General features: G+C 48.7%; 7 protein-coding genes across 7 annotated transcripts; 4 read left to right on the top strand and 3 right to left on the bottom strand.

Annotated features, from left to right (window-relative positions):
* Nucleotides 1-669: 669 nt before the first annotated feature.
* On the bottom strand, nucleotides 670-1,636 carry N7529_001184 (class I SAM-dependent methyltransferase; the record flags this gene model as incomplete). The annotated part of the gene is made up of 4 exons (XM_057236715.1): nucleotides 670-842; nucleotides 908-1,339; nucleotides 1,410-1,517; nucleotides 1,570-1,636. 4 exons carry the CDS (start codon nucleotides 1,634-1,636, stop codon nucleotides 670-672), a joined length of 780 nt encoding a protein of 259 aa, XP_057103518.1.
* Nucleotides 1,637-2,699: 1,063 nt separating this feature from the next.
* N7529_001183 (uncharacterized protein) lies at nucleotides 2,700-4,164 on the bottom strand (the record flags this gene model as incomplete). The annotated part of the gene is made up of 7 exons (XM_057236714.1): nucleotides 2,700-2,901; nucleotides 2,955-3,115; nucleotides 3,172-3,282; nucleotides 3,339-3,653; nucleotides 3,707-3,798; nucleotides 3,850-3,958; nucleotides 4,009-4,164. 7 exons carry the CDS (start codon nucleotides 4,162-4,164, stop codon nucleotides 2,700-2,702), a joined length of 1,146 nt encoding a protein of 381 aa, XP_057103517.1.
* Nucleotides 4,165-6,059: 1,895 nt separating this feature from the next.
* Nucleotides 6,060-7,649, top strand: N7529_001182 (uncharacterized protein; the record flags this gene model as incomplete). The annotated part of the gene is made up of 1 exon (XM_057236713.1): nucleotides 6,060-7,649. The coding sequence occupies one exon, from the start codon at nucleotides 6,060-6,062 to the stop codon at nucleotides 7,647-7,649; it is 1,590 nt and encodes a 529-aa protein (XP_057103516.1).
* Nucleotides 7,650-8,985: 1,336 nt separating this feature from the next.
* Nucleotides 8,986-10,459, top strand: N7529_001181 (cardiolipin synthase; the record flags this gene model as incomplete). The annotated part of the gene is made up of 5 exons (XM_057236712.1): nucleotides 8,986-9,164; nucleotides 9,213-9,314; nucleotides 9,369-9,688; nucleotides 9,742-10,006; nucleotides 10,333-10,459. The coding sequence occupies 5 exons, from the start codon at nucleotides 8,986-8,988 to the stop codon at nucleotides 10,457-10,459; spliced, it is 993 nt and encodes a 330-aa protein (XP_057103515.1).
* Nucleotides 10,460-11,840: 1,381 nt separating this feature from the next.
* On the top strand, nucleotides 11,841-16,451 carry atrF (ABC drug exporter AtrF; the record flags this gene model as incomplete). The annotated part of the gene is made up of 1 exon (XM_057236711.1): nucleotides 11,841-16,451. One exon carries the CDS (start codon nucleotides 11,841-11,843, stop codon nucleotides 16,449-16,451), a length of 4,611 nt encoding a protein of 1,536 aa, XP_057103514.1.
* A 363-nt stretch (nucleotides 16,452-16,814) lies between these two features.
* N7529_001179 (uncharacterized protein) lies at nucleotides 16,815-17,570 on the top strand (the record flags this gene model as incomplete). Its single annotated transcript, XM_057236710.1, has 1 exon — nucleotides 16,815-17,570. The coding sequence occupies one exon, from the start codon at nucleotides 16,815-16,817 to the stop codon at nucleotides 17,568-17,570; it is 756 nt and encodes a 251-aa protein (XP_057103513.1).
* A 515-nt stretch (nucleotides 17,571-18,085) lies between these two features.
* On the bottom strand, nucleotides 18,086-20,530 carry N7529_001178 (uncharacterized protein; the record flags this gene model as incomplete). The annotated part of the gene is made up of 8 exons (XM_057236709.1): nucleotides 18,086-18,329; nucleotides 18,425-18,525; nucleotides 18,584-18,852; nucleotides 18,903-18,963; nucleotides 19,017-19,128; nucleotides 19,182-19,366; nucleotides 19,413-19,601; nucleotides 19,664-20,530. The coding sequence occupies 8 exons, from the start codon at nucleotides 20,528-20,530 to the stop codon at nucleotides 18,086-18,088; spliced, it is 2,028 nt and encodes a 675-aa protein (XP_057103512.1).
* Between the last annotated feature and the right edge of the window lie 384 nt (nucleotides 20,531-20,914).

Here is a 20,914-nt window from a genome sequence, read left to right as displayed (position 1 = left end):
AGCCAATTGAATGCATCACTAGACTAGATGTCTTTCTGTATTACTGAAGTGTGGTAAACAAATTCCCCTACATATATACTCACCTATTTATAGTCTCAACCCGATTAGTAGGCAATAGCCTAGCATCTATTAAAATGAAAACAAATAACGATGAAATTTGATGGTTACATGGTCAATTAAGTGCGGTGACTAGTTGAGCGCTAAGTTGAGGACTGCAAATGTCAAAGCTCGATAATAGATCTCCGTCTAAAATGATAGCTAGATATACAAACTCGGTGTTGTTGCTGTGATTGCTCCCACTAAGTAGTATAGATTTGATATTATAAATTTTGGGACTTTTTAGAACCTGCATATTGATGCTTCATCTATATAATTGACAAGCACGAGAGTGCCCGGGGCAAATGGTGGGGAATGTGATTGGGCTCTCATTTCGGTCCCCAGACCCCAACCCATCAAAATACGGGGATGAAAGCAGATCTATCCTATTATTCTCTTCACACGCGACGATCAATTCACCACCCTAATCAGATGCTGTTGGTCTGTTTGAATCATACTATTCCCATATTGCTTTCCTCTTTATACCATATGTATTCGTCATGCTGTTGTAATATTGATTGTCCGACTCGACATAGCCTCAAGAGTGGGTGATTTGCTTTCATCGGGGTTCAACTATGCTTTCTTCTTGATAAGCACACCTTGAATTCTAGGCAGCAAACTAAACGGGTCATGAGGTTCTTCAATCTCATGTGGATTTTCCCATTCGCCACTATTGAGAATGTCCGCCAAGACATTCCGAGTCAAATCACAACCAACGAATGTGCTCCAGGCAGGATTCCAGCAAGCTAGGGTTGTCTCATGTTAGCCGGTTTGCATATCTGATTGGTTATTCCACTCGAGACAAGCATACCTTGCGCTACAGTCGTCAAGCGGTTTCTACTCCACCCATGTTCCCAGAATATAAACTTGCCTCCTGGTTTGAGGAGTTTCCACACCTCCTTCATGACGCTCTTCGGATCCTTTACGGCACATAGGACCTGAATGCATAACACAGTATCCAAACTGCCCTCTGTGATTCCCTCTTCTCTCAAAACGTCGCTATCTTCAATGCCACAAGCTATGAGCTTATATCTATGCTGCAGACTATGCTTGTCCAAGAGAGCATCGATGGTGTCTTTGAACTGGGAATTGGGTTCAACGCCATAAATATGGTTGACACGAGAGACATCAAAACGATGGATCTGATTTCCTGGTCCGGGGCCTAGTTCCAAAACAACGCCACTAGCAGCTTGTACGAGTGAGGGAACAATGGTCGTGTCTTCGTAAGCGATAAAACCACTGGCTGTTCATGATTGTCAGCCCACTCAGTACATCATTAAGGCAGGGGATATATGGGGAGCGGGGTAGATTACAGGTTATACTGAGCAGCTTTGCTGAAGCGGCATCTTGAATTTGTTGTGGGTGGCCAAGCGCTGCGAGACCATCTCGACGAACGGCTTGTATCAAGGCTTCCCAGTGTACTGGAGGAGATAATTAGTAGAGTTGGTGAAATTTTCTGTGGGAAAGTCTTACAGCAGATAGAGAACCAGATCAGGCCGAATGGACGTAGAATGGAAGCGAGGCGGCCAGGTCCGGGCATGATGCTCTACCTAGGCATAGATCATAAATGACACGGCTTTGTTTTGAAAAAAAAAACAAAAATGACGGTGAGATTTGTAAAGACGAAATTTGTGGAGAGAAAACAGAGGGGCGAGCCCAAGTCCGAGCGATGTTACGTTCCGTAGTGGAGACAATGTATATGTAAGACTATGTTTAGCGCTCACCGTGAGATGCCTTGTTTCCAGCTGCTCTTGTATTCAAAGGTCACAGGTAGAGCTAGCGTGTCGAGTTTCATTGAGCTAGCTTTACACAGGGGTATGACGGTTGGCCTGAAATGAGGCCATAATCAGGCACTAAGGCATGATTTCCCTCCGAGCGCTAAACACGCACCAGACCCACTTGGGCTCCGGGGCTCCACTCCACCCATGGACCCGGGGCCAACGAGAGTCGAGTAAGAAAATCGGAGTGCCCAGGTGCCCTGACCCGCGATATAGTACTCTCCATTCCCCTTTCTGCTTCTCTTTACTTTTCCCCATACCTGAGGTAGAACAACAATGCCTCTCCGAATGATTGAAATCGATTCACCTGAGCCGGTCCCCTGGGGAGCCCTCTCATTAGATATCTAGCTTCTCTCAGAATGGGAGTCGGGGACGATTGCAAATCTCTCAATACAGAATATTGCGTCTGTGTTGGGGTTTCGAGTGATGCGATACCATCTACAACTACCAAAAAGAATACTACCATCAGTGATGGCGGTAAAGACACGCCTACTGAAACTCTTCCAGGGACTATCAGCACTTGAGAGACTTATTACAAGGTCATCCATCCTTGGTGATAGATGTTTTGATATAGCTGCAGCTCATGCGACATCAGGACGGAAGGATGGGGCATTTTCGGCGTCAATCCCACTGGTCCTCATATTTTAGCTCTAATGCCAATACTTCTACAGTGGCGATTCCTCGTTCTGGTATCGAGTGAAAAAAAGTCCTTGTCGGTAAATTTGAGCAAAAATAAAAAACAGGCAAGTCACAGGGCATCAAATCTCATGAAATTGAGGATCGTCGTCATAATCAGTATACCGGCCTACTATCAAGATATGTAAATCACAGTAACGCACTAATGTCAGAACGCGACTCGCACCGAGCAATTTCATAGTCTCGAACGACTCGAGCCCACATCGGCCTTGCTAACTTCGCCCCGGCGCGATCAATCCAGTCCCAATTAGAGAAGCCAGGCTCACAAAGCTCCAAATCAAAGCGTTTGACGATATGTGCGATCCCAATATACAACTGCATATATGCAAGACTAGATCGAAAGTCAACTGGGCAACTCGCATCGAAAAGAGAAAAAAAACGTACTTAATTCCGATACAGGCATGATTGCCCTTCTGGAACGGTGCGAAACACTGGTCGCGCTCTTTGTTGCCGTTTATAAGCCATCGTTCGGGAATGAATCGCATCGGCTCCGGATATGCCTCTGTGTTCTGATGCATGGCGTATATACTGGCCGCGATGATAGTCTAGCAAGCGGCTGGTGAGCAAGAATCAAGGCCCTGTTAGTGGATGGTTAACCTACACCTTGGGGGAGGTGCTGCTCGCCAATAGTGTGCCCCCCTGGTGGAACGATCCTAGGCAGGAGCCCTGGGAGGCTAGGATACAAACGCAAGGTTTCTTTCACGACTGCTGTCTGAAAGAAAGTTAGCAAATCATGCTGTTCAAATACGGGAAAATGCAGAGGTTTACTAGGAAGGGCAGCTTGCTCAGACTGCTCCAATCGTCGCTGTCTAAAGAGTAGTCTTCCAACTCACTGCGGAGGCGGAGGCGCATTGCAGGCGACTGAATAAGCTGAAATATAGCGGCGGAAAGGGCCATCGCCGATGAATCGGTATTAGGGACTAGGAACTGCAGCGTGTGCTGCATTATATCACGATCCAGTGCGGTGGATAAAGCTCCGGCGGGATTTTTGTCAATCAGCATTTCACACACCGAGTTTGAGTGGCTATAGGTTGTTTGGTCGTCAGTTTTCTTGTGGCATCTGCTGATCAAAGCGTTGCATTTCTACAAAACCATTAGTGTGTGGCTTTGTAATTCTCATGGTTGTTTTCTCATACCTCTCGCAAACCCCGAAGGCCAGGGGCCAGCGAGTCAAATATGCGGGGAGGGGCCACTGCACCGAGGAACCGCAAGAAAGGAAAATTCAAGACTAAGAAAGAATCAGAAGACTTTCGTGAAAAGGATGTCAAAAGTGACCCACGAAGCAAAGATTTGGAGCCGATTTCGTCAAGCGTATCCAGCAAGTCAGAGCGGCACCCTGTAGGAACTAGTTCGGGAACCCCGAGGAAGACCTCGGCCATTGTATTGCACTTCTTAGAGTCAGTAAACGGCTAACACTTCCAGCAAAACCCCCACATACCGTCAATGAGCGAAATATGTTCATCAGGTCAAGGCGTCTTCTCTCTTTTGATTGCTGTGACATTACGTCTGAGGCCAAGTTCAGCCGCCTCACGAAACCCATAGACACGCGGTCTGCGGCGCCCTTGGAGAAAAATGGGTTCATGGCCGCTCGCATGGTGCGGTGTCTTTTTGGATCAGTCACTGAGAGTAGCAAGGCTGCTCCCCCGTTATTATGCCAGAATACACCCCATTTCAAGAAATCAGAGTTGCGTGTGAAAATTCTGTCGACTAGTTTGAGCATGGAGTCGTCTAGTGGAAGGTGGTGCTTGATGGTGGGGATAAAACATACTCATGGTATACATCTGGGTCATTGACATGGACGTAGTTGGGACCAATGCGCACCACGGGGGAGTCTGCTGTCTTGTAAATATATGATATCCGGGGCTATATTGTCTGACGTACTATAGTGCTGGTGAAGTTCTGGGATGGTTTTCACCATGCCATCTCGAAAGGTGTCGAAATAGATTCGATAGTAATCGGTGCAAGCGGCCAATTTTGGACCCGGGATATTTCGTAGTGGGTGAAGATAGATCCTCCAGAGGCTCAGAAGAACTGCAAAAGCTACAGCTCCGATAGCCAACATGCACAGGATTGTTACCTTGGAGTCGGGCCATAGAAGCGCGAGAGAGATGGTGATCATAATACCGGTGGTAGCTTGCCTCTATTATGTAAACAGGATGATTGATAGACAAGCTGGCACGAGAAGAAATAAAGAGCCTCCGGCCTTGCCCACATCTTTTTAGTCTCCCGATTTGATAAAACCTTTTGACATAACAACAAGGAAGGCTAGGTCATGCTGATTGCTCATCAATGAAACCAATAAATATCCTATAGGTGGATCCTAGCTGAGATGCCGGACATCGTGGCGCTGGTTCATATCCGAACGGTGGAGTCTAAGGGCTTACTCGCATAAACTTTTGGCTGAGCTCTCACCACACGCTGTCTCGTCTTTTCTCTTCTTCTTGTAAATCTCACCCTATAAAATCCAAGCAACATCGTGAATGTTAAGTATAATTATTTTCTTATCTAGGTACAACGACGTTGTACGTAAATTGATTGATCAGGAATCCATACAGAGAACAACAAAGCTACGATCAAGGTGGATTCATATCTACAATCAGCTCCACTACATCGGAAACTCAACAAACCATCACGATTGATGGTCAGATCCACACTAGCTAGTACATGCGGACAAGGATGACGATACAGACATGGCCAGTTCACAGAACTAATGGAACTAGGCTCTCCTCTTCATCCAATACTCTCAGCTTGTTCAACGCCACTAGAGTTACCGTTTTGATACATTAGCTTACTTATATTGCAAATTATCATTGGAGTCATTGGTTATTATCCCAATCCTCTGTGTACCTGCTATTTTATATATGTTATATCTAGGTATATCAGAGGATTTTCCACTGTATTATGTCACATGCAATGCAGCAATGCATTTGTCACACGGCATAAGAGATTTTGATTGCAATAGATGGTGAAACAGTCTACATATTGAAATTTGAACTGGATAACTAACTTATTCAGGTGATACTTTTAGCTGCAGTGTCCGACGACCCGTTAGCTTTGCAGATTTAAACAACAGAGCATAACCCAGCCTTTGACACTTTTCTCAATTTCCCACATATTTTCACAGTTTATCTGACAGTATTCAGCCCTGCCAGGCCACTTGTACCACCTCCTTTAAAATATAGATGGATCTACGTATGCATGTAGACAATAGCTTAATACGAGATAACACAATATAAAACCATTTGGAAAAATTAGAAAAAGGTTCAAGATCGTCGGTAGACCCGTACTCGGTGGACCTGGTGGATAGAGAGTTATTGTCTAAAGTAGCTGAATTGACACGGTGGTTTTTATTTGAATTAATGGACCAGACCCATGTAAGGTTGCCTTGCAAGACTTTGCTCCTTTGCAATCTTGATCCAGCGCTTTTGGGTTACAAAGACATTCTCCTTCATAACTTAGCACCGCACTACCACGTGCAAGAAATCCCAGATGGCCACTGAAAAAACGCCAGCTAACCAGCGGGAAATACAATGGCGTTTCTGGAGTATCTTCGCCGCTCTCTGTCTACTGAGCCTCATTGCCTCGATCGACGTGAGCATCGTCACCACCGCCTTGCCAACCATTACCCGGGCAATTGGGGGCGAGCTTCAATACGTCTGGATCGCCAACTCGTACCCGCTGGCGTCAACAGTGCCACAGCCACTTTATGCCCAGGTTTCCAACATTGTCGGTCGGCGGAACCCGCTTTTGGTGGCGGTGTCGCTCTTCGCCTTGGGTAGCGGCATCGCAGGAGGTGCGACCAACCCAGGTATGCTGATTGCTGGGCGGGTGGTGCAGGGTCTGGGAACCGGTGGGATTTATGTACTGTCCGCCATTGTAATCAGCGATTTAGTGCCACTGCGCCAACGCAGCCAATACGTGAGCATCATGTTTCTGATGGCCACCGTTGGAGGTGCTGTTGGGCCGCTCGTGGGGGGAGCATTTGCCGAGCGCGACTGGCGTTGGGTTTTTTATATGAACGTGCCAGCTTCTGGCGTTGCCTTGGTTGTGATTTTCTTCGCATTGAAGGAAAATTCCAGTGGTGACTCAATCAGAAACGTCCTTGCGCGCGTTGATCTGTTGGGAAATGCCATCCTGATCCCGTCGGCCGTTGCCATACTCCTAGGTGCGGTTCTCGGAGGCGTCGTGTATCCGTGGTCTTCCTACCATATCATTGTGCCTCTTGTCTTAGGCGCTTTGGGGTGGGCACTATTTCATGTGCATCAGGCCTTCTGTAAAGAACCTAGTGTGCCGCCTCATCTATTCCGAAATCGGACGACAGTTTCAACCTATGGGATGAGCTTCGTCGCCTACATGCTCACCCAGGTCTCTTCCTATTTCCTCCCTGTCTACTTCATGGCTGTGGCCAATGCATCACCAATCCGAGCCGGAGTCGACTGCCTGATATATTCAGTGGTGGTGCCGGTCAGCGCTGTATTTGCAGGGGGTTTCGTGACATACAGCGGGATATACAGACCGTTGTTCTGGAGCGGATTTGCGCTACAGGCGGTGGGTTACGGATTATTGTCGACGTTGGATGGCACATATTCTCAAGCCCGATCTTTTGGGTTCGAGGCTCTTGCAGCGTGCGGAACGGGTATTGTCATACCAGCCCTCTCGCCCGCGATTCTGTCGCCGCTCGCGGAGTCTGATGTTGCCAGTGCCAATGGCGTTTATTCATTTTTGAGGTCGTTTGCGTTTGTCTGGGGCATCACGATCGCGTCGGTCATCTTCAACGGCCAATTCAAGACCCACGGAGGCCAGATTAGCGATGAGGCCGTACGTGCAAAACTTGTTGACGGCGCAGCCTACACTTTTGCCAGTGGGGGATACATCTCCCAGCTTCCACAGATTACCAGTGAGCAAGTCATGGGTGTGTACGCCAAGGCGCTCGCGGCTGTATGGCAGGCATCGATTGCATTTTCCTGTTTGGGCTTTCTCCTGGGGCTGGTTGTAAAACATGTCCCATTGCGAAAAACGCTTGAAACGAACGAAGAGTCGGGGGATAGCTCAGCTACCAAGCAGACTGAAGATGTCTAATTCACGTATAATCAAACGCATGCCTCCATTGATGCTAGAGGCGAATGTACAATAATTTGAACTCACACAAGAGTTATTATGCACACATTTATTATTTAACGACGTTATATCCAGAATGGCTGATATGTACAGACAGCTCTATGGTGCAGATCTTGACATATCAGATTTTGTCTACTTGGTAGCCACATAAGCCTCGAAGCCTCTATTCCTTACAGTAGGTCTCACAAAGCTTCAGCAAAAGCCATGATCGCCATAACCTCAGAATAAGGCATCGAGGTCAAGGGAACATGCTTGGTCGCAACAACCTTGGAACACAACGCTCTTCTCGCAGCCACTACTCCATCAAACTTCCTCAGTAGCCTAGGTGAGTCTCAGGTTGCTGACGGACCTCGGGAGCACAACTGGGGGACATTCAGTCTGAAGCTGGTAAAATGGCCACAGGCCTGGGACGTATCAAAGCCAGTGGAACCTTGGAAAGAGTGGGAAGTCGACGGAACTCGCGCTTGAAGTGAGCAAAATTTGATACTTTACAAGCGAATGTATTAGACATGAGTCCAACAGCCCTGGAGGTGTTTGACTCGGTTAGTGCAATGCTTGACCCGACAGAGGACATTATGTAATCCTGAATTATCAAAGTGCCGTAAATCAATTCCCCTAGATATATACTCACTTATCAATCACCTTCACTCAATGATAGGCAACAGCTCAACGTTCATTAAAATTAACGAGAACCTTGGAAAGTTATGATGAGATTTCGATGGTCACTGAGACATGATCAATTAAGTGTGGTGATTAGTCGAGAGCGTAGCCCACCAGATGTGCTATCTTCAAAGGGGACGGATAAACTATTTCTCCGGACAGAACTTCATCGCCGAGGTGCAATCTCCAAAGTTCATTCAACTTCAGGTGAGCAGGATCTAGAGCTCCCTGGTTCTGAATCATTATATCTCTTGAAATAAACACTTTATTGTTTGGTTCTCCCTGTATGTGCACCCTGGCGATACTGCCCCGGATTCTGGCATGATCAGCTAACAACCCAAGATTCCAACATTGTCATTGTACTATAGCATTCCATCTTTTGCATTTGCTGCGCTGTCTGCTTGATTGACTTGGTTTAGTTTTATGTTTTTTGATTTGGTCTATTTTATTGGTACAAAAGCTGTACCACACAACAGTTTTTGATCGTGACCCCTAGCTATCTTGGGTTGCATTACCACATCGCCAAATTTCGACAAAGTGTATACATCAAAAATCTTGAATTTGAAGTGTGATTTCCCTGTGCACCGGGTTTCACTTTCCAAACGTCTGCCATTATCATCTTTGTGTCTGTGTCACCATGATTGGCTCATGCGCCCAGTTGTCCCTTCGGGCAAGCCGACAGGGATCCCAAGTGTTGTTGAAAAGCACGCGTCTTTCTATTCGGTCAAATATCTTGAAAACTGAAACTCTTCGACAAAAGGGCCTTCGCTCTCTATCCACCTCATCCCAGTGGAAGCTCAACCAATTACCAACAGGGTGCGCATCATTTTACATCCTCAAGAATGCAATCCTAACCATTTCCAGATTGAAGCCCAGTGGTCTGCAAACGAAGCTGATCTCACCGTCATTCTTCACCCAGCAAAGATGGTCCAGCTCAAAATTACCACAACACGAAACACCCGTACAGTAAGTACCAATTTCAACATCAAATCGCCAAACAGACCATTTAACCGGCCTCAGATCCGAGGAACCAAAGAAGAAACCAATTCTCTCCAGGATCCCCCTCCCAACATCTCATGAGAACATCTACACTGTCCCCAACATCCTCACCTTCTCCCGACTAGCAGCAGCCCCGGTAGTCGGGTACCTACTAGTGCACAACTACCACACCGCAGCACTGTCCCTCTTCGCCTACGCTGGAATAACCGACCTAGTCGACGGCTGGATCGCGCGCCGCTACAACCTGCAAACCGTCGTAGGCACCATCATTGACCCAATGGCCGACAAGCTCCTCATGACCATCGGCGTCGCATGTCTCGCCGTCAACGGCTCTCTACCTAGTGAGTTCCCGCACACTGTATTTCGTACAGCCCCCGCAAACTGACAAGCATAGTCTGGCTCGCGGTCATAATCCTCGGTCGCGACGTCGGCCTGGCCATCTCGGCTATCTACTACCGCTGGATTTCTCTGCCAGAGCCAAAGACTATGGCCCGATACTGGGATTTCTCGCTTCCTTCGGCGGAGGTCAAGCCAACGGAGATCTCGAAGATCAACACTGCGCTGCAACTGGTGTTGGTTGGTAGTGCGATCGCGCTGCCTGTTGTGCCTGAGGCGTTTGTCAGTGCTTGGCATTTGAGCGAGGCGATGACTGGTTTCCAGTGAGTTTTTCTTTTTTTAAATACCCCGATTTTATTCTTTTGTTTTTTTTTGTTCTGGTATTTTGTGTGGGAGATGAAGTCTTGGTGGCCCGACTAGAGGCATTTCGAGATTGATTCCAGCACATGCGACCATAGGGTGTGGAAAACAGGGCTTCCCGTCCGCTCAGCCGTACTTAAGCCACACGCCGGTGAGTTAGTAGTTGGGTGGGTGACCACCAGCGAATCCTCACTGTTGCATGTTTGTTTTTTTTTTCCTTGGTCAATTTTTTGTTGCTGCAGTCTTTTTTTCGCATTTACGCAATTTATCGCTAACCAATACCAAACAGATACCTCGTCGCCGGTACAACCCTCTGGTCCGGGCTAAGCTACGTTTTCTCCAACAACGCCGTTAAGATTCTCTCCAAAGAAGAGATCCAGAAGCGCATCGCTCAAGCAGCCGTTAAGCGAAAGTAGAGATATTAATTCTCAAATTTAGTTAAATCAGTTGTTAGTAGTTGTATAGTAGCATTTGAAAATGTTGCATGGATCACACCGGTCCCGACTTGAATGTTGTAGATTACCGCCACGTTCTAACGGGGACAGTGCACATGAAATAAATAAATTGGCTAACGTTGCCCAAAGGGTGTGCATGTATGGCGGGCGCATGTGATGGATCTCAAACGTGGGAGATCGTGCACGAGTCATGTGAAGTTAGGGTTCGGCACTTGATCTACGTTTACGGATCCGTGTATTAATGGACAAAGCGTACAAAGCAGTTACTAACTAACCAGTTATATGTATAGATAGTTATAGTATGTACTTTTTAAAACACTACGTTGTACGGTAAAAATAAGAATAATGCGAGATCCAACCTAGTGAAATGGTGGAACCTATCGGTAGTTCGGCATTAGATTTGATATCGTAAATACTAAATTAATCTTGAGATCGCATAACTATAGATCGGAATTACATTAATACACAAAGATTGTATACTGTTCTGAGGTTATGATTACCAGTTTGATCAGATCAACATATAGTTATAGGTAATGCATTCGGGTGCCTTTTAACCGAGTGGATCGGTCAGCGTCAATAAGTCGCCGGAAAGTACGGAGTTAGTCGTTGCATATACGATAATTAAGCCATTGATACCCATTTCAAAGCATTTCTAAGCCGTATTACGAAACCACGTAGCTTTGTAAGCCGAACTCTTAGGTTTAATTATCTATAATAAACAGTAAATACAAAATTGTAGTAAATAGCAAGTAGTATAGTAAGCCGACGGAATATAAAAGCCGTGTAAGGCGGCTCACGCCGCATGCATATTTTGATGATAGGTATGGATCTTCTGTTTGATTTTTTGACCAATGATATGCTTTAATGACGGACGACCCATCTATTGCTAACCAATCATATCCCGAAACCTGTTAAAGCCCGGGAGTAAGTTTATCTCCGGCACTGAAAAATCGAATGAATCACCCTGAGTCATGTTCTCCACTATAGCTCCCTATACTCGATTCTTGTCCATTACCGCGCTTATGATTCGTCCAGATACAATTTCCAATTCCCTGTTAAGGCCTGAGACCCTCTTTGGTCGTTTTCTTCACCGTTTTAGCGTCTGACAAATGCAGTCGGAGTTAAGGGCAGTTTGCTTGATGTCTTTTTATTTAAAGAATCCATGGCGCTGACGTTTCTCGTTTCAAGCATTTTCGCTTCTTTACTCGCCACTCCTTTCTTTCTTTTCAATTTTAATATCTCCCTGTTCTCGCTGTTCTCGCTGTACATATCTAATCAGCTGTTAATACACCTAATATTTCCAATTGCTTCAGAGTAAAGCCCCGAGCGGCGACACTGCGCCATGGAGGGTCACTCTGAACCTCAGACCGCGGATTCCCGCTATACTTCCCAATCAGTGGAACACCCTGAATCCTCCAACGCCACAGAGGAAGTCCACCAAACTACTGAGACCCTCAATCCAACATCCACCACCAGCTCAACAGCCAGCTCCTCAATCATCAGTCAAGATGGACGGTGGGGTGAAACGGAGACGGGCAAGCCGGTCTCCCGCAGCGGCGCAATGGAAGACCTTGAAGACATGCGCCGTGAACTGACCCGCCTCAGTCTGCACCGCACCCGCTCAACCACCAAAAGCGGTCGTCGCAAGTCCCGCCGCCACGACGAAGAAAAGGCCAAAGAGGAATCCGAAGCCGAAGCAGAAAACGACTTTGATCTAGGCGAGTTCCTCATCAGCGGCCACCTCGAACGCCGCACCACGGCAGGCGAGCCCGCCAAGAAAGTCGGCGTCGTCTTCAAGAACCTCACCGTGCAGGGCATTGAAACCGGTGCTTCGTTCGTACGGACTCTCCCTCATGCCGTGATCGGAACCTTTGGCCCAGATCTGTACAATCTTATCTGCAGATTCGCACCTCAGCTACGCGTCGGCAAGAAGCCGCCTGTCCGCGATCTAATCCACGATTTCAACGGCGCCATCCGCGAAGGCGAAATGATGCTCGTCCTCGGCCGTCCTGGCGCAGGATGCACCACGTTCCTCAAAGCAATCGCCAACGATCGGGGTGCCTTCGCAGGCGTGAGCGGAGAAGTCAGCTACGGCGGTCTCTCGGCGGAAGACCAGAACAAGCATTTCCGCGGCGAAGTCAACTACAACCCGGAAGACGACCAGCACTTCCCAACGCTAACAGTCTGGCAAACGCTGAAATTCTCGCTGATCAACAAAACCCGCAAACACGACCGCGAAAGCATCCCTGTGATCATCGACGCCCTGCTCAAGATGTTTGGTATCAGCCACACGAAGAACACCTTCGTCGGAAACGAGTACGTTCGCGGTGTCTCCGGTGGTGAGCGCAAGCGTGTCTCCATTGCCGAAACCCTCGCCACTAAGTCCTCCGTCGTCTGCTGGGATAACTCCACCCGCGGCTTGGATGCCAGCACAGCCCTCGACTACGCCAAGTCGCTGCGCATCATGACAGACGTCAGCAAGCGCACGACGCTCGTAACGCTCTACCAAGCCGGCGAGAGCATCTATGAGCTCATGGACAAAGTACTCGTCATCGACGAGGGCAAAATGCTCTACCAGGGCCCCGCCAACGAAGCCCGCCAGTATTTCATTGACTTGGGCTTCCACTGTCCGCCACAGTCGACAACAGCAGACTTCCTCACCTCGCTGTGCGACCCCAACGCGCGAGAGTTCCAGCCCGGCCGCGAGGCTTCCACGCCCAAGACGGCCGCTGCCCTCGAGCAGGTCTTTAGGGATAGTGCTGCGTACAGGTCTATTACGGAAGACGTGGGACGGTATGAGAAGCGGCTGCAGGATACGCAGCAGGAAGACACGCGGCGGTTCCAGACCAGCGTGGCGCAGTCCAAGTCCAAGACTGTGTCGAAGCAGTCGCCGTATACTGTCTCACTGGTGCGGCAGGTCATGGCGTGTGTACAGCGCGAGTTCTGGCTGCTGTGGGGCGACAAGACGTCGCTTTATACGAAGTATTTCATTATTATTTCGAATGCACTGATTGTCTCGTCGCTGTTTTACGGCGAGTCGCTGGATACCAGCGGTGCCTTTTCGCGTGGTGGTGCCCTGTTCTTTGCCATTCTGTTCCTCGGCTGGCTGCAGCTGACCGAGCTGATGCCTGCTGTTTCTGGACGGGGCATTGTCGCCCGGCATAAGGACTACGCTTTCTATCGGCCTTCTGCTGTGTCGATTGCGCGTGTTGTCGTGGATATCCCGGCTATTTTCTGTATGGTTGTGCCGTTTTCGGTCATCACGTATTTCATGACTGGGCTTGATGTCTCGGTTTCGAAGTTCTTCATCTTTTTCCTCTTCGTCTACACGAATACCATCTGCATTACGTCGCTGTATCGGATGTTTGCGGCTCTGTCGCCGACAATCGATGACGCGGTGCGATTCAGTGGTATCGCGCTGAACCTGCTGATTATCTATGTCGGCTATGTGATTCCCAAGCAGGCATTGATTGAAGACTCGATCTGGTTCGGATGGCTGTTCTATCTCAACCCAATCTCGTACAGTTACGAAGCGGTTTTGTCGAACGAATTCTCCGATCGCACTATGGAATGTGCGCCGTCTCAGCTTGTCCCCCAGGGTCCGAAAGTCGACCCCAAGTATCAGGGCTGTGCTCTGACCGGCTCGTCTCTGGGCAAGACCTCTGTGCCAGGCGCACAGTATTTAGCCACCAATTTCCAATTCACGCGCAGCCATCTGTGGCGCAACTTCGGCGTTCTACTTGCTTGGACTGTGTTGTACATCCTGGTGACTGTTATTGCTTCCGAGGTCCTCTCGTTCGTTGGCGGTGGTGGCGGTGCTCTGGTGTTCAAGAAGTCGAAGCGCGCCAAGCAAGTCGCTGCCCAGTCTACCGGCAACGATGAAGAGAAAATCGCTAGCACCGACGACAATGCTGCTCTTGCCCGCGGCCAGGCTTCTTCCGGCGACGATGCCGCTTTCAACCGTCTATCCTCCAGCGAGCGCTGCTTCACCTGGCAGAACGTCGAATACACCGTCCCTTACGGCAACGGAACCCGCAAGCTTCTCAACGGTGTGAACGGCTACGCCAAGCCAGGTGTCATGATCGCGCTGATGGGTGCCTCTGGTGCCGGAAAGACCACGCTACTGAACACTCTGGCGCAGCGCCAGAAGATGGGCGTGGTGACCGGCGACATGCTCGTCGACGGCCACAATCTCGGCACTGATTTCCAACGTGGCACTGGATTCTGCGAACAGATGGATCTGCATGACAACACCTCGACTATCCGTGAGGCGTTCGAGTTCTCTGCTATTCTGCGTCAACCCCGCGACGTCCCCCGCCAAGAGAAGGTCGACTACGTGGATCGAATCATCAATCTCCTCGAGCTGGAAGACATCCAAGACGCAATTATTGGCTCTCTCAACGTCGAGCAGAAGAAGCGGGTCACAATCGGTGTCGAACTCGCCGCTAAGCCCAGTCTTCTTCTCTTCCTCGATGAGCCGACCTCCGGTCTGGACTCGCAAGCCGCTTTCTCAATCGTTCGCTTCCTGAAGAAGCTCTCCCAAGCCGGTCAAGCCATCGTCTGCACGATCCATCAGCCTTCCTCTATGCTCGTTCAGCAATTCGACATGATCCTCGCACTCAACCCAGGCGGCAACACCTTCTACTTCGGCCCCGTCGGCAAAGACGGCGCTGCAGTGATCAAGTACTTCGGCGACCGCGGCTTCCATTGCCCCCCATCCAAGAATGTAGCCGAATTCATCCTCGAAACCGCCGCGAAAGCCACCCACCGCAACGGCAAGCAAGTCGACTGGAACGAAGAATGGCGCAACTCAGACCAAAACCGCGAAATGCTCTCTGAAATCGAGCGCATCCGCACCGACCGCTCCAAGATCCCCATCGAAGACTCTGGTTCCGCGCACTACGAATTCGCCGCCAAAACAAGCACCCAAACCATGGAGCTGACGAAACGTCTGTTCAAGAATTACTGGCGCGACCCATCCTACTACTACGGCAAACTGTTTGTCTCCGTGATCATCGGCATCTTCAACGGTTTCACCTTCTACATGCTTCCGAGAACCGTAGCCTCAATGCAAGACCGCATGTTCTCCGTTTTCCTAATCATCCTGATTCCCCCGATCGTGCTGAACTCCATCGTACCCAAATTCTACATCAACCGTGCCCTTTGGGAAGCAAGAGAATACCCATCCCGCATCTACGGCTGGGTAGCCTTTTGCACAGCGAACGTCGTTTGCGAGATCCCCGCAGCCATCATCTCAGGCCTAATCTACTGGCTACTGTGGTACTACCCTGTGGGCCTACCAACAGACTCCGCAACAGCAGGCTACGTGTTCCTGATGAGCATGCTGTTTTTCCTATTCCAGGCATCGTGGGGTCAGTGGATCTGCGCTTTCGCGCCCTCGTTCACGGTCATCTCGAACGTGCTACCCTTCTTCTTTGTCATGGTCAACCTGTTTAACGGTATCGTGCGGCCGTACGCCGATTACCCCGTCTTCTGGAAATACTGGATGTACTACGTCAACCCGATGACGTGGTGGCTGCGCGGTGTGCTGTCGGCTGTGTTGCCGGGTGTGCAGATCGAGTGTGCGAGCCAGGAAGCGACCCATTTCAATCCCCCGCCTGGCCAGACGTGTCAGCAGTATGCTGGTGACTTTGTTACTTCTGTCGCTAAGGTTGGCAAGCTGGTTAACCCTGGTGCTATGAGTGATTGCCAGTACTGTCCTTATGAGACTGGCTCGGATTACATGGTCAATCTCAATGTCCATGCTGGTGATAAGTGGCGGTCTTTTGGAATTTTCTTGGCTTTTGTTATTATCAACTGGGCTTTGGTATATTTCTTCATTTACACTGTTCGGGTGCGAGGATGGAGCTTCGGCATTGGGTCGTTGTTCGGTGTTGCTGGGTTAATGGTTGATCGTGTCAAGGGGCTGTTCAAGAAGAAGAGTGAACAGTAGGAACAGTTGGTTTCTTTCTTTCTTTTGGATTTTTCTTTCTTTTTGTCTTTTTCCTGTGGTGTCAATTGCATTTACATGGAGCGTTTGGACTTGAATAGATAGATATTAGAGCCTTACCAGGTTAAAAGCATATATATTACGTACTAGATAACAGTTCTCTTCTTCAAAATTAGCTATCATCGAATGCATTATACTCAAATCTATATGATTGCTTCAACGAAAAGACAGAAATTCATAGATATGCTTGACGTCATAGGCAGCTTACAGGATTCGAGTACATGATATCACTGTCTACATATATAAACCCCATACAAAGCACATCCAGTGGTACTAATTAATTCCCAACCTGATCAAGCAACCACAATGTCGCGAATCTTTATAACTGGCTCGAGCGACGGAATAGGCCTAGCAACCGGCAAGCTCCTCGCCTCCCAGGGTCACACCGTAATCCTGCACGCGCGCAACGCCGAGCGTGCCGCAACAACCCAAAAAGCAGTCCCTAGCGCAAAAGTGCTGATCGGCGATCTGCGCTCGATAAACGAGACGAAAGAGCTAGGCGCACAAGCCAACGCCCTCGGCCCCTTCGACAGCATAATCCACAACGCAGGCATCGGCTTCGGCGCAACCTCCAGCCGCGAGATAACAGCCGAGGGTATCTCCGCCGTCTTCGCCGTTAATACTCTAGCACCGTATATCCTGACGTGCATGATGGAGCGCCCGAAACGACTGCTGTATATGAGCTCGGATAGTCACTACGGGGGTGATAATTCTTTGCGTGGTGTTACGACTTCGCATTCGTATGGCGATAGCAAGCTGCATGATATGATGCTTGCTAATGGGTTTGCGAGGCGGTGGGGTGACGTCCAGGTGCTGAGTATGCATCCTGGGTGGGTGAGGACGAAGATGGGGGGAAGTATGGCTCCTGGGGGGATTGGGGAGCCCACGAGGTGTCTTGCTGAGTGGGCAGTTGGGGAGGGGAAGTTTGCTGGGCTTGAGAGTGGGAGTTTCTTCTCTCCTAAGGGTGTTGAGAGGCCTGATAGGGCTGCTGGGGATGTGGGGAAGCAGGACGAGTTATTGAAGATTTGTGGGGAGGTTTCTGGGGTTGAGATTCCTGAGTGATTTTATAGATCTTGATTTGGTCGATTGAATATCACTTCATTGTTATATTCCTGTGGCATATCTCTATTGATATCTTTTCATTCTAACCTACTCTTGATATAGGCTATTTTTATACGTAGACACGTATATAAAGTACTTGGGATATTACTTCAAGATCAAAGTTGATATTCAGTTGAACTATCCCCTTATGTTTTTGTCTTTTTTCATCATCTGAAATTGATCATCAACATTGTGATGTTCGCTGATACAATGCGCTGGCTCCATTCCACATTGTTGCGATATTCTTCAATCATTTTTTTGGGTGTTTTCCTTCTTATCTAGCAATTCTCGACTACAGATCTCCTAGACCAGATACATATGACCAGGGCGCAATGTTGACTCATCGCAGATAATCACAACAAAAGATTTGGAGCATCTTGACACTCAAATATGGATGATGACACGCCAGCATGCATTGATTGCACCAGGCCGACTCAAGTCGTAGCCTCGAGCCCAAAAATAAATCAGAATCAGAACTAAGGATCGACGCCGAAGAAGAAAGGCTTGCGATCCTTTGACAGCGGGACAGCAGGTACTCGCATCGGGACAGGGACGGTACCCTCGAAGCGTTTAGCAGGGAGAGAGACTGATGCGGTCTCATCGTTCTCCTGTCCGTTTGTTCTCTCCTTTTCGTTGAGTATTGGGACAATGACTCCGCATTCCCAGTTGCGGCAGTTCATCTTGAGTTGCTTTGTGGTTGTGTCTTTGACGAGACGGCCCCTGTTACATGTTAGCTATGAGTCTTTGAGAACGCGACTGATTCCACATCAGGGTGATGTAGGTCGAATAAATAACGAATGGCAAGTTATACGTACCAAGCACTCTCGGAAAGATTGGCACTGCCCACATATGCCCACGCGCGGCACTCAGTATTGCCCCCCATGTCAATTGGCTTGGCGGGGCTAACAAAAGCGAGCTTTGAGAAAAGAAGGTATTAACATTTAGAACCAAATTTGGTGAAAATTAGACCTTACTTTATTATGCATCAGAACACCACGCTCACTCTCGCAGTCACGAAGCACAGCCCGAGGGAAGGTTGGAAGAGGCCACCAGTTTGGGTTGAAACAGATCGTCCCTCCGGTCTCGTTGGGGTTCGTGTGCGCGTCCCATGCGGTCTTATTTGAGGGAAAGTAGACGCGGAAGTGGCTTAAAGCTGCTTGGCTAAGATCATCGAGGGTACGCTGCCGCTCGGCGTCTTTCTTTGGGCCGGTACGAAGGTTGTACTCGAAAAGACCATCGTCGCCTAGACGGTTGGGATAAGCGGTGTCCATACAGAAGATCGGGTAGACATACCTTTGCATGCCATGTAAATAGTCCGCAGAAATTGAGCGTTGAGACTACCCATTGATGAAGTCTGTTGTCGTCAGTGTGAGATATGAATGCTTAAAGAAAGGTGAACAAACTTACGACATAGTCAATATTGACGGGAGAGTCACTCGTAAGGCCGAGCTTTTGTAGAGCGCGACCTAAACCAGCGTGTCCAGTGCGTCGCCAGCTTTCTCCTGTGTTTGAACCACCACTTGTATTGTCAGTTCAATATATCCCTCAAAGCAATGGGGTCGATGCACATACACAGAGTGGACAAAGGCATAGCGCTTGGTCTCACAGAAGTCAAACTCCTTCAGTCTATTGATAAGATTGATGTGCAAAGTGGTGGCCTTAAGAAAGTAGACCAGGTCGTCATAGAAAGGGATCGTGTGGGCTTCAGCTGGTGGGGATTTGGTTTCAATTTTCGGCAAATCGATAAGGAAGACAGTCTGTATTGTTAAAAAAGTTCAATAGCCTTAGTGACAGGTGACATACATTTTCCATGAGACCATCCTCACCCCAGTCAGTGGGAGTGAGGTTGGCAGTTGGAACAGCGATCCGAAGATAGTCACGGTGGAGAAAGAGCATCAACTTTGAGTGCATGCAGAACACCTGAGGCTCGATGGGAGGGAAACATAGGCGGAGGTTGGGCATTGGGGCGGTATCGCGGATGTACTCATCTTTCTTCAAGGTGAATCTTATCAGTATATGTAGATGTTAGGCAAAGGCCAGGTCATAATCCTTACTGTCTTTTGGTCATTGGCTTGCATCGTAAGAACAAATCGAGTGGATGAGGTATTAAGCTTGGTGAACAGCCATTCCGTATCCCATAGAAAGGAGCTAAAGACGGCCACCTGCAAGTCATCCCGCTGGATGACTTCCTCGATAGTTATTTCATCCCCGGTTCGAGGAAATCTGGCGATATGTGTTTTTTTTACAGCACCAAGGGGCCACTGGACACCCGGGACAGATGTGGGCCAGACTTTTGCGGCGGGAGCATTAGAAGCAGAGTCAGGGGTAGGTTTGGAGGAACTTGTCAAAGGACGTTTTGCAGACAGTGAGGGTGAAGCTTTTCCGAGTCCTGTGATTGCTGCAGACGCTGTTTGAGAGTCTGTCTTCAAGATTTTGCGAACTGTCTGAGCTGGGGCAAGCTCGCTGTCTGGAGCCTTGCGCTTGGCAGCGTTGCGCGCAAGACGATCCTCTTCCATCTTCTTGCGGTCCAACCCAGGGAGAACTTGATTGGTAGGAGGGGGGGGAAGTGTGTGATCGACACCCGGGGTGACAAGGTTTTCCAACTTTTCAAGACGCTGCACATCTTCTGTAGTTTTTTCTTCTGACATTGTGTTGTGAGAACTGGTTTCCATTGACATGTCAAGAGCGCGTTGCAACTCATGATCGTCATAGCCTTCGGTTTCAGTCTCTGAGCTCACAATAGACTTCGACTTTGGATATATCACCTGAACATCTGACTCATCTCCCGAATCGCAGGTGAGGTCGATGAGGTCATGTGAGGGCCCTTGAGCTGATGCGTTTACGTTCTGCATGTGTTGCTGGTGGTCTCGGCGAGAAGCTGCCTTCGCAGCAAGCAAAGCCGAATCCTCTCCGTGAGCCATGCCTCTTGTCAAGCGATTCTGATGATAATTTACAGATAGAAAGGGGAAAAAATGATGAAAGGATGACAAAGGTGATGAAAATGCCCAGGTGATAGGATAGGTGAAGGTTGAAGGTGTGGAGGATGAAATTCGAAGAATCCCCGTAAAGAACCCCAACCTAGATGAAGTCGTGGTCACTGAAGCTCAGAGTCACATGGATATCGCATGTGATCAGGTCAATCAAACTCTTTGCACTTTTTACAAATTGTGAAGTTCATACAACCTGAAAACCCCTGTTTGTCAACACTTGCACGTGACCGGCCATGCCGCAATATAAAATCACTACAGCCTCCATACACCTTCGTAGCCACGGGTTTAAATTATTATCATTAATGTAACATCGCT

This window comes from Penicillium soppii (assembly GCF_028829465.1).
Source record: "Penicillium soppii strain IBT 18220 chromosome Unknown utg000001l, whole genome shotgun sequence".
NCBI lineage: Eukaryota > Fungi > Ascomycota > Eurotiomycetes > Eurotiales > Aspergillaceae > Penicillium > Penicillium soppii.
Note: the sequence above shows the minus strand (reverse complement) of the source record. Positions and strands in the feature narration are given on the sequence as shown.